Source organism: Oncorhynchus mykiss, chromosome 10 (assembly GCF_057628025.1).
Source record: "Oncorhynchus mykiss isolate SJ-2025 chromosome 10, ASM5762802v1, whole genome shotgun sequence".
Taxonomy (NCBI): domain Eukaryota; kingdom Metazoa; phylum Chordata; class Actinopteri; order Salmoniformes; family Salmonidae; genus Oncorhynchus; species Oncorhynchus mykiss.
The window spans coordinates 28,700,138-28,713,410 of record NC_143031.1 but is presented as its reverse complement, the minus strand read 5'-3'; the positions used below and the strand labels follow the sequence as shown (position 1 = coordinate 28,713,410).

The 13,273-nt window shown below is 53.2% G+C and overlaps 1 protein-coding gene across 4 annotated transcripts in view; it reads right to left on the bottom strand.

The window, feature by feature from the left end:
* dbn1 (drebrin 1) overlaps window positions 1–13,273 on the bottom strand; it is a 122,315-nt gene that overhangs the window by 21,529 nt on the left and 87,513 nt on the right. For 2 of the 4 annotated variants that reach the window (XM_036990019.2, XM_090186303.1), the window contains exons 3-4: window positions 13,042–13,154; window positions 4,885–4,959 (exon numbers count right to left, since the gene is read on the bottom strand). In XM_036990019.2, coding sequence (XP_036845914.1) covers window positions 4,885–4,959; window positions 13,042–13,154 — 188 coding nt within the window. Of the gene's footprint in view, window positions 1–4,869; window positions 4,960–13,041; window positions 13,155–13,273 lie in introns of all 4 variants that reach the window. The other 2 variants (XM_036990020.2, XM_036990018.2) reach the window with 1 other exon arrangement.

The following is a 13,273-nucleotide window of genomic DNA, read 5'->3' as shown; positions in this document are numbered from 1 at the left end:
AGAGAGGGACAGGAAGGAAGAGAGAGAGGGACAGGAAGGAAGAGAGAGAGAGGGACAGGAAGGAAGAGAGAGAGGGACAGGAAGGAAGAGAGAGAAGGAGAGGAAGGAAGAGAGAGAGGGAGAGGAAGGAAGAGAGAGAGGGAGAGGAAGGAAGAGAGAGAGAGGGACAGGAAGGAAGAGAGAGAGGGAGAGGAAGGAAGAGAGAGAGGGAGAGGAAGGAAGAGAGAGAGGGACAGGAAGTAGGAGAGAGAGGGACAGGAAGGAAGAGAGAGAGGGACAGACAGATGGCCTAAAGGGATGCGAGAGAGAGAGAGAGAGAGAGAGGAGAGAGAGAGAGAGAGAGAGATGACACCATAGATGACAATCCACCTACACAGCGACACACACTATCCCTATCCCTAAAGCCAACACCTCATTTGGCTGCCTTTCCTTCCTGTTCTCTGCTGCCTGTGACTGGAACGAATTGCAAAAATCGCTTAAGTTGGACTTTTATTTCCCTCACCAACTTTAAACATCTGCTATCTGAGCAGCTAACCGATCACTGCAGCTGTACATAGTCCATCTGTAAATAGCCCACCCAATTTACCTACCTCATCCCCATACTGCTTTTATTTATTTACTTTTCTGCTCTTTTGCACACCAGTATCTCTACTTGCACATGACCATCTGATCAGTTATCACTCCAGTGTTAATCTGCTAAATTGTAATTATTCAGGTCAGTACAGGTGCATGAAAGCAGGGACCGAGAGTCTGAAAAACAGCTTCTATCTCAAGGCCATCAGACTGTTAAACAGCCACCACTAACATTGAGTGGCTGCTGCCTACATAGTTGTGTAATTGTTAGGTTAGATTACTCGTTGGTTATTGCTGCATTGTCGGAACTAGACGCACAAGCATTTCGCTACACTCGCATTAACATCTGCTAACCATGTGTATGTGACAAATACAATTTGATTTGATTTGATGCTGTGGGAATCCTGTTGTGTGTGTAGGAATGATCTCTGAGACAGGATAAGTCATACATCTTCAAACACAAAGAAAACAAAGGCACAGAGAGAGAGAGAGAGAGAGAGAGAGAGAGAGAGAGAGAGAGAGAGAGAAAGAGAAAGAGAGAGAGGGAGAGAAAGAGAGAGAGAGAAATAAAGACAAATAAAGAGAGAGAGAAAGAGAGAGAGAAAGCAGGAGAGAGAGAAAGAGAGAGAATGAGAGAGAGACCTGACAGGTGTCTGCAACTTCCAGCTCGATAGAGTATTTTCATCCAGCTTACCCCACATTAAATCCAAACACAAAGAAAACAAAGGCACCGAGAGAGAGAGAGAGAGAGAGAGAGAGAGATAAATAAAGAGAGAGAGAGAGAGAGAGAAAGCGAGAGAGAGAGAGAGAGAGAGAAAGCGAGAGAGAGAGAAAGAGAGAGAGAGAGAGAGAGAGAGAGAGAGAGAGGGGGAGAGAGAGAGAGAGAGAGAGAGAGAAAGAGAGAGAGAGAGAAAGCGAGAGAGAGAGAGAAAGAGAGAGAGAGAGAGAGAGATAAATAAAGAGAGAGAGAGAGAGAGAGAAAGCGAGAGAGAGAGAGAGAAAGCGAGAGAGAGAGAAAGAGAGAGAGAGAGAGAGAGAGGGGGAGAGAGAGAGAGAGAAAGCGAGAGAGAGAGAGAAAGCGAGAGAGAGAGAAAGAGAGAGAGAGAGAGAGAGAGGGGGAGAGAGAGAGAGAGAGAGAAAGCGAGAGAGAGAGAAAGAGAGAGAGAGAGAGAGAGAGAGGAGAGAGAGAGAGAGAGATGACACCATAGATGACAATCCACCTACACAGCGACACACACTATCCCTATCCCTAAAGCCAACACCTCATTTGGCTGCCTTTCCTTCCTGTTCTCTGCTGCCTGTGACTGGAACGAATTGCAAAAATCGCTTAAGTTGGACTTTTATTTCCCTCACCAACTTTAAACATCTGCTATCTGAGCAGCTAACCGATCACTGCAGCTGTACATAGTCCATCTGTAAATAGCCCACCCAATTTACCTACCTCATCCCCATACTGCTTTTATTTATTTACTTTTCTGCTCTTTTGCACACCAGTATCTCTACTTGCACATGACCATCTGATCAGTTATCACTCCAGTGTTAATCTGCTAAATTGTAATTATTCAGGTCAGTACAGGTGCATGAAAGCAGGGACCGAGAGTCTGAAAAACAGCTTCTATCTCAAGGCCATCAGACTGTTAAACAGCCACCACTAACATTGAGTGGCTGCTGCCTACATAGTTGTGTAATTGTTAGGTTAGATTACTCGTTGGTTATTGCTGCATTGTCGGAACTAGACGCACAAGCATTTCGCTACACTCGCATTAACATCTGCTAACCATGTGTATGTGACAAATACAATTTGATTTGATTTGATGCTGTGGGAATCCTGTTGTGTGTGTAGGAATGATCTCTGAGACAGGATAAGTCATACATCTTCAAACACAAAGAAAACAAAGGCACAGAGAGAGAGAGAGAGAGAGAGAGAGAGAGAGAGAGAGAGAGAAAGAGAAAGAGAGAGAGGGAGAGAAAGAGAGAGAGAGAAATAAAGACAAATAAAGAGAGAGAGAAAGAGAGAGAGAAAGCAGGAGAGAGAGAAAGAGAGAGAATGAGAGAGAGACCTGACAGGTGTCTGCAACTTCCAGCTCGATAGAGTATTTTCATCCAGCTTACCCCACATTAAATCCAAACACAAAGAAAACAAAGGCACCGAGAGAGAGAGAGAGAGAGAGAGAGAGAGATAAATAAAGAGAGAGAGAGAGAGAGAGAAAGCGAGAGAGAGAGAGAGAGAGAAAGCGAGAGAGAGAGAAAGAGAGAGAGAGAGAGAGAGAGAGAGAGAGAGAGAGGGAGAGAGAGAGAGAGAGAGAGAAAGAGAGAGAGAGAGGAAGCGAGAGAGAGAGAAAGAGAGAGAGAGAGAGAGAGATAAAATAAAGAGAGAGAGAGAGAGAGAGAGAAAGCGAGAGAGAGAGAGAGAAAGCGAGAGAGAGAGAAAGAGAGAGAGAGAGAGAGAGAGGGGGAGAGAGAGAGAGAAAGCGAGAGAGAGAGGAGAGAGAGAGAAGAGAGAGAGAGAGAGAGAGAGAGAGAGAGAGAGAGGGGAGAGAGGAGAGAGAGAAAGCGAGAGAGAGAGAAAGAGAGAGAGAGAGAGAGAGAGGAGAGAGAGAGAGGAGAGAGAGAGAGAGAGAGAGAGAGAAGAGAGAGAGAGAGAGAGAGAGAGAGAGAAAGAGAGTGGGAGAGAGAGGGAGAGAGAGGGAGAGAGAAAGAGAGACCTGACAGGTGTCTGCAACTTCCAGTTCGATAGAGTATTTTCATCCAGCTAACCCCACATTAAATCCAAACACAAAGAAACAAAGGCACCGAGAGAGAGAGAGAGAGAGAGAGAGAGCAGGAGAGAGAGAAAGAGAGAGAGAAAGCGAGAGAGAGAAGGAGAGAGAGAGAGAGAGAGAGAGATAGAGAGAGAGAGAGAGAGAAAGTGAGAGAGAGAAAGAAGAGAGAAAGCGAGAGAGAGAGCGGGAGAGAGAGGGAGAGAGAAAGAGAGACCTGACAGGTGTCTGCAACTTCCAGCTCGATAGAGTATTTTCAACCAGCTAACCCCACATTAAATCCAAGGCCAGAGCCGACAGAGCAGATCAGTCTGAATGGCCAGTGAAAAGAGCTGTTATGGAGAAGTTGCTTGACACCACATCAATTGACTGAAGGAATCTGTCTAGAGATTCCTTAAGCTCCATGGCCTTCACAGTCAGGAGAAAAACTATCTCTCTCTCAAACACACACACACACACACATACACACACATTCAGGAGATATCATAGATAAAAGGCAGAGAGGATTTTTATTCAGCTCGCAACTACTGCCAAGCACCTTGTTCACAATAACCATAGAGAGTGCTGTGTTAGTCATACATACATATACACATGTGCATGCACACACACACAGACAGACTACAGTACAGACACAGACACACTACAGACACCGTGCATCATCAGCTGACTGCCAGGTAATGTACGCAGGCATGCACACACACACTATCTCCACTGACCCTGTGGGCAGATCATTGGAATCACTCCTATACCCTTGAGACCACTGAGGTGAATCTCAATAGGAAGCTAGAAGCTAATGGCCTTATGTATGCTGCTCTGGTTGGGCTGGTGGAGGACAATACTGAGTTTTTCACTCTAGGTTTTAGATCCACCATGTCACCCAGATGAAAACTGACATACCCCGAATGACAATCTGGGCCAATATTCATGAAACCTCTCAGAGTAGGGAATCAGTTTGTCTTTTGAGATCAGAATGAATAAGATAATAGACAGAGTGTCACGTTCTGACCTTTATTTCTGTTGTTTTGTATTTATTTAGTATGGTCAGGGCGTGAGTTGGGGTGGGCAGTCTATGTTTGTTTTTCTATGATTTTGGGATTTCTATGTTTCGGCCTAGTATGGTTCTCAATCAGAGGCAGGTGTCATTAGTTGTCTCTGATTGAGAATCATACTTAGGTAGCCTGGGTTTCACTGTTTGTTGGTGGGTGATTGTCTATGTTAGTTGCTTGTGTCAGCACAGTTCTTATGATAGCTTCACGGTCGTTATTTGTTTATTGTTTTTGTACAGTTTACTTCGTGTTTTTCGTCATCTATTAAATGATGCATTCACACCACGCTGCGCTTTGGTCCGCTTCTTACGGCGATCGTGACACAGAGGGGAACAGATCAGAGATCAGCACTCTGAGATACTTTAAAAATACGGGCCTAGAAGGGCAGATAGCATTCATCAGACAACATGAAATATGTTTTAATTTAGCTAGTCATCCAGGCTAGTTTTAATAAACCGTTTCAAAAGTCTTAGAGTAGCAGTTGGGTTTACCTCAGTGAGACTGACCTGGAAAAACTCTGCAATGTTAGCCACATGGCTGGCACACTGACACTTCCTGGCATCAGGCACATCCTCACCAACCTGGGAGAGGAGAGGGAGAGGGTGGAGGGAGAGGAGAGGAGGAGGGAGAGGAGACAGAGAGGGAGACAAGAGGGGGAGTGGGGGGAGGGAGGGGAGAGGGGGAGAGGAGAGGGAGGAGACAGAGAGGGAGACAAGAGGGGGAGTGGGGGGAGGGAGAGGAGAGGGGGAGAGGAGAGGGAGGGGGAGTGGAGGAGGGAGAGGAGACAGAGAGGGAGACAAGAGAGGGAGGGGGAGTGGAGGAGGGAGAGGAGACAGAGAGGGAGACAAGAGGGGGAGAGGGGGAGAGGAGAGGGAGAAAGAAGGGGAGTGGAGGAGGGAGAGGAGACAGAGAGAAGAGAGGGAGACAAGAGGGGGAGTAGGGGGAGGGAGAAGAAAGGGAGAGGAGAGGGGGAGAGGAGAGGGAGAAAGAGGGGGAGTGGAGGAGGGAGAGGAGACAGAGAGAAGAGAGGGAGACAAGAGGGGGAGTAGGGGGAGGGAGAAGAAAGGGAGAGGAGAGGGGGAATGGGGAGAAGAAGAGAGAGTTAGAGAAAAGAGAGGGAGGAGACAGGGTTAGAGCTACTGTGTGTTTCCGACTTCAAGAATACAGTAGTAGTGTCATCATCGCCGTCGACATCATCATCATCAATCAAAGTAACCACATTGAAAGGACTGGATGTGCTCTTTGTATTCTATTCAAAATGTTGTCTTTGTGTCCAGTTTAACAGTAGTAATTATGAGTGAATGAAGCATTGTGTCTCAACAGGAACATTCCTGGTAGCATTACATGACCATGACCTATTCAAAACAACACAATGGCCACTGAATACATTAAAGGAATAGTGGAATACTAACCAAGCATAAAAACACATGGCTACTGAACTGGTACACCAATTCCAGGGCCCTTCACCTCCTAGTTAACAACACATCTCTGGAGAACTTCTGTATTGAATCACATTAGAACTTATATTGAGGACAACAGGAAACTTATATTTTCTGTTTTCTTTTTGAGAGGGGAGTTGATGGGTGACTGCAGTGCCTGAGAATTACAATACACCCAAAATGGAGGTTTGTAATTTTGGACAAGAGACCCCAAATCTCACTCTAGAGCCATCCTAAACTGTGACAGAGACCAGTAGCCAGGGGGATGTCTGGGCCTGTCACAACTATAGACACAGTAAGCCCAGTAGACTGTCTCAGACTGCCTGAGTCTCACTGGGCTGAATGGACACACACTGACAGGAGAGAGGGAGGGCTGAGTGGACACGCACTGACAGGAGAGAGGGAGGGCTGAGTGGACACACACTGACATGAGGGAGGGAGGGAGGGCTGAGTGGACACACACTGACATGAGGGAGGGAGGGAGGGCTGAATGGACACACACTGCCATGAGGGAGGGAGGGCTGAGTGGACACACACTGACATGAGGGAGGGAGGGAGGCTGAATGGACACACACTGACATGAGGGAGGGAGGGAGGGCTGAGTAGACATACACTGACATGAGGGAGGGAGGGCTGAGTGGACACACACTGTCATGAGGGAGGGAGGGAGGGCTGAGTGGACACACACTGACATGAGGGAGGGCTGAGTGGACACACACTGACAGGAGGGAGGGAGGGCTGAGTGGACACACACTGACAGGAGGGAGGGAGGGAGGGAGGGCTGAGTGGACACACACTGACATGAGGGAGGGAGGGCTGAATGGACACACACTGACATAAGGGAGGGAGGGAGGGCTGAGTGGAAACATACTGACATGAGGGAGGGAGGGCTGAGTGGACACAATGACATGAGGGAGGGAGGGAGGGCTGAGTGGACACACACTGACATGAGGGAGGGCTGAGTGGAAACACTGACAGGAGGGAGGGAGGGCTGAATGGACACACACTGACAGGAGGGAGGGAGGGCTGAGTGGACACACACTGACAGGAGCGAGGGAGGGCTGAATGGACACACACTGACATGAGGGAGGGAGGGCTGAGTGGACACATACTGACATGAGGGAGGGGGGGCTGAGTGGACACACACTGACATGAGGGAGGGAGGGCTGAGTGGACAAACACTGACATGAGGGAGGGGGGGCTGAGTGGACACAGTGACATGAGGGAGGGAGGGGGGGCTGAGTGGACACACTGACATGAGGGAGGGAGGGAGGGAGGGCTGAGTGGACACACACTGACATGAGGGAGGGCTGAGTGGAAACACTGACAGGAGGGAGGGAGGGAGGGCTGAGTGGACACACACTGACATGAGGGAGGGAGGGCTGAATGGACACACACTGACATGAGGGAGGGAGGGCCTGAGTGGACACACACTGACATGAGGGAGGGAGGGCTGAATGGACACACACTGACATGAGGGAGGGAGGGCTGAGTGGACACACACTGACATGAGGGAGGGAGGGCTGAGTGGACACACACTGACATGAGGGAGGGGGGGGCTGAGTGGACACACACTGGCATGAGGGAGGGAGGGCTGAGTGGACACACACTGACATGAGGGAGGGGGGCTGAATGGACACACACTGACATGAGGGAGGGAGGGAGGGCTGAGTGGACACACACTGACATGAGGGAGGGAGGGAGGGCTCAGTGGAAACATACTGACATGAGGGAGGGAGGGCTGAGTGGACACAATGACATGAGGGGAGGGAGGGAGGGCTGAGTGGACACACACTGACATGAGGGAGGGAGGGCTGAGTGGAAACACTGACAGGAGGGAGGGAGGGCTGAATGGACACACACTGACAGGAGGGAGGGAGGGAGGGCTGAGTGGACAAACACTGACATGAGGGAGGGAGGGCTGAATGGACACACACTGACATGAGGGAGGGAGGGCTGAGTGGACACACACTGACAGGAGCGAGGGAGGGCTGAATGGACACAAACTGACATCAGGGAGGGAGGGTTGAGTGGACACACACTGACAGGAGGGAGGGGGGGCTGAGTGGACACACACTGACATGAGGGAGGGAGAGCTGAGTGGACACACACTGACATGAGGGAGGGGGGGCTAAGTGGACACACACTGACATGAGGGAGGGAGGGCTGAGTGGACAAACACTGACATGAGTGAGGGGGGGCTGAGTGGACACAGTGACATGAGGGAGGGAGGGGGGGCTGAGTGGACACACTGACATGAGGGAGGGAGGGAGGGCTGAGTGGACACACACTGACATGAGGGAGGGCTGAGTGGAAACACTGACAGGAGGGAGGGACGGAGGGCTGAGTGGACACACACTGACATGAGGGAGGGAGGGCTGAATGGACACACACTGACATGATGGAGGGAGGGCTGAGTGGACACACACTGACAGGAGGGAGGGGGGGCTGAGTGGAGACACACTGACATGAGGGAGGGAGGGCTGAGTGGACACACACTGACATGAGGGAGGGGGGGGGCTGAGTGGACACAGTGACATGAGGGAGGGGGGGCTGAGTGGACACACACTGACATGAGGGAGGGAGGGAGGGCTGAGTGGACACACACTGACATGAGGGAGGGAGGGAGGGCTGAGTGGACACACACTGACATGAGGGAGGGAGGGAGGGCTGAGTGGACACACACTGACATGAGGGAGGGAGGGAGGGCTGAGTGGACACACACTGATAGGAGGGAGGGAGGGCTGAATGGACACACACTGACATGAGGGAGGGGGGGCTGAGTGGACACACACTGACATGAGGGAGGGAGGGCTGAGTGGACACACACTGACATGAGGGAGGGAGGGCTGAGTGGACACACACTGACATGAGGGAGGGAGGGCTGAATGGACACACACTGACATGAGGGAGGGAGGGAGGGCTGAATGGACACACACTGACATGAGGGAGGGAGGGCTGAATGGACACACTGAGAGGAGGGAGGGAGGGCTGAATGGACACACACTGACATGAGGGAGGGAGGGCTGAATGGACACACACTAACATGAGGGAGGGAGGGCTGAATGGACACACTGACAGGAGGGAGGGAGGGCTGAATGGACACATACTGACATGAGGGAGGGAGGGCTGAGTGGAAACACTGACAGGAGGGAGGGAGGGCTGAATGGACACACACTGACAGGAGGGAGGGAGGGAGGGCTGAGTGGACAAACACTGACATGAGGGAGGGAGGGCTGAATGGACACACACTGACATGAGGGAGGGAGGGCTGAGTGGACACACACTGACAGGAGCGAGGGAGGGCTGAATGGACACAAACTGACATCAGGGAGGGAGGGTTGAGTGGACACACACTGACAGGAGGGAGGGGGGGCTGAGTGGACACACACTGACATGAGGGAGGGAGAGCTGAGTGGACACACACTGACATGAGGGAGGGGGGGCTAAGTGGACACACACTGACATGAGGGAGGGAGGGCTGAGTGGACAAACACTGACATGAGGGAGGGGGGGCTGAGTGGACACAGTGACATGAGGGAGGGAGGGAGGGCTGAGTGGACACACTGACATGAGGGAGGGAGGGAGGGCTGAGTGGACACACACTGACATGAGGGAGGGCTGAGTGGAAACACTGACAGGAGGGAGGGACGGAGGGCTGAGTGGACACACACTGACATGAGGGAGGGAGGGCTGAATGGACACACACTGACATGATGGAGGGAGGGCTGAGTGGACACACACTGACAGGAGGGAGGGGGGGCTGAGTGGACACACACTGACATGAGGGAGGGAGGGCTGAGTGGACACACACTGACATGAGGGAGGGGGGGGGGCTGAGTGGACACAGTGACATGAGGGGGGGGGGGCTGAGTGGACACACACTGACATGAGGGAGGGAGGGAGGGCTGAGTGGACACACACTGACATGAGGGAGGGAGGGAGGGCTGAGTGGACACACACTGACATGAGGGAGGGAGGGAGGGCTGAGTGGACACACACTGACATGAGGGAGGGAGGGAGGGCTGAGTGGACACACACTGATAGGAGGGAGGGAGGGCTGAATGGACACACACTGACATGAGGGAGGGGGGGCTGAGTGGACACACACTGACATGAGGGAGGGAGGGAGGGCTGAGTGGACACACACTGACATGAGGGAGGGAGGGAGGGCTGAGTGGACACACACTGATAGGAGGGAGGGAGGGCTGAATGGACACACACTGACATGAGGGAGGGGGGGCTGAGTGGACACACACTGACATGAGGGAGGGAGGGCTGAGTGGACACACACTGACATGAGGGAGGGAGGGCTGAGTGGACACACACTGACATGAGGGAGGGAGGGCTGAATGGACACACACTGACATGAGGGAGGGAGAGAGGGCTGAATGGACACACACTGACATGAGGGAGGGAGGGCTGAATGGACACACTGAGAGGAGGGAGGGAGGGCTGAATGGACACACACTGACATGAGGGAGGGAGGGCTGAATGGACACACACTAACATGAGGGAGGGAGGGCTGAATGGACACGCTGACAGGAGGGAGGGAGGGCTGAATGGACACACACTGACATGAGGGAGGGAGGGCTGAATGGACACACACTGACATGAGGGAGGGAGGGCTGAATGGACACACTGACAGGAGGGAGGGAGAGCTGAATGGACACACTGACAGGAGGGAGGGAGGGCTGAATGGACACACACTGACATGAGGGAGGGAGGGCTGAATGGACACACTGACAGGAGGGAGGGAGAGCTGAATGGACACACTGACAGGAGGGAGGGAGAGCTGAATGGACACACTGACAGGAGGGAGGGAGGGCTGAATGGACACACACTGACAGGAGGGAGGGAGGGAGGGCTGAATGGACACACACTGACATGAGGGAGGGAGGGCTGAGTGGACACACTGACAGGAGGGAGGGAGAGCTGAATGGACACACTGACAGGAGGGAGGGAGAGCTGAATGGACACACTGACAGGAGGGAGGGAGGGCTGAATGGACACACACTGACAGGAGGGAGGGAGGGCTGAGTGGACACACACTGACAGGAGGGAGGGAGGGCTGAGTGGACACACACTGACAGGAGGGAGGGAGGGCTGAATGGACACACACTGACATGAGGGAGGGAGGGCTGAATGGACACACACTGACAGGAGGGAGGGAGGGCTGAGTGGACACACACTGACATGAGGGAGGGAGGGAGGGCTGAATGGACACACTGACATGAGGGAGGGAGTGCTGAGTGGACACACACTGACATGAGGGAGGGAGTGCTGAGTGGACACACACTGACATGAGGGAGGGAGAGCTGAGTGGACACACACTGACATGAGGGAGGGAGGGCTGAGTGGACACACACTGACAGGAGGGAGGGAGAGCTGAATGGACACACTGACAGGAGGGAGGGAGAGCTGAATGGACACACTGACAGGAGGGAGGGAGGGCTGAATGGACACACTGACATGAGGGAGGGAGGGCTGAGTGGACACACACTGACATGAGGGAGGGAGGGCTGAATGGACACACACTGACATGAGGGAGGGAGGGAGGGCTGAATGGACACACACTGACATGAGGGAGGGAGGGCTGAATGGACACACTGAGAGGAGGGAGGGAGGGCTGAATGGACACACACTGACATGAGGGAGGGAGGGCTGAATGGACACACACTAACATGAGGGAGGGAGGGCTGAATGGACACACTGACAGGAGGGAGGGAGGGCTGAATGGACACACACTGACATGAGGGAGGGAGGGCTGAATGGACACACACTGACATGAGGGAGGGAGGGCTGAATGGACACACTGACAGGAGGGAGGGAGAGCTGAATGGACACACTGACATGAGGGAGGGAGGGCTGAATGGACACACACTGACATGAGGGAGGGAGGGCTGAATGGACACACTGACAGGAGGGAGGGAGAGCTGAATGGACACACTGACAGGAGGGAGAGCTGAATGGACACACTGACAGGAGGGAGGGAGGGCTGAGTGGACACACACTGACAGGAGGGAGGGAGGGCTGAGTGGACACACACTGACAGGAGGGAGGGAGGGCTGAGTGGACACACACTGACAGGAGGAAGGGAGGGCTGAATGGACACACACTGACAGGAGGGAGGGAGGGCTGAATGGACACACACTGACAGGAGGGAGGGAGGGCTGAGTGGACACACACTGACATGAGGGAGGGAGGGAGGGCTGAATGGACACACTGACATGAGGGAGGGAGTGCTGAGTGGACACACACTGACATGAGGGAGGGAGTGCTGAGTGGACACACACTGACATGAGGGAGGGAGTGCTGAGTGGACACACACTGACATGAGGGAGGGAGGGCTGAGTGGACACACACTGACAGGAGGGAGGGAGAGCTGAATGGACACACTGACAGGAGGGAGGGAGAGCTGAATGGACACACTGACAGGAGGGAGGGAGGGCTGAATGGACACACTGACAGGAGGGAGGGAGGGCTGAATGGACACACTGACATGAGGGAGGGAGGGCTGAGTGGACACACACTGACAGGAGGGAGGGGGGGCTGAGTGGACACACACTGACAGGAGGGAGGGAGGGCTGAGTGGACACACACTGACATGAGGGAGGGGGGCTGAGTGGACACACACTGACATGAGGGAGGGGGGGCTGAGTGGACACACACTGACATGAGGGAGGGGGGGCTGAATGGACACACACTGACATGAGGGAGGGAGGGCTGAGTGGACACACACTGACATGAGGGAGGGAGGGAGGGCTGAATGGACACACACTGACATGAGGGAGGGGGGGCTGAATGGACACACACTGACATGAGGGAGGGAGGGAGGGCTGAGTGGACACACTGACATGAGGGAGGGAGGGAGGGCTGAGTGGACACACTGACAGGAGGGAGGGAGGGAGGGCTGAGTGGACACACTGACAGGAGGGAGGGAGGGAGGGCTGAGTGGACACACTGACAGGAGGGAGGGCTGAGTGGACACAATGACATGAGGGAGGGAGGGCTGAATGGACACACACATACAGTTTACCTATAGAGGCATACAGATCTAGTTACACATGTACTCTACACACACATTTGTAGACCTACATCAACTGTACTAACACACACATTTATAGACTGTACTAACAGTCTACTGTACTAACACACACATGCACACGCATGCACAGACGCACACACACACACACACACACACACACACACACACAGTCTCACCCAGTTGATGAGGACATAGCGTGGCAGTGCGGCCGTGGGCTCCTTCAGGCTGCAGAAGCCGTACATGACCCTGCCATTATCGAAGGTCACTGTGATCTCTGGTAGACCTCCAGCTAGAGGAGGAGGGGAGGAGGAGAGGAGGAGAAGAGAGAGGAGGGGTAAGGAGAGTAGGAAGGGTAAGGAGAGTAGGAGGAAGACAAGGAGAAGGAGAGGAGGGTGGAATAGGAGGAGG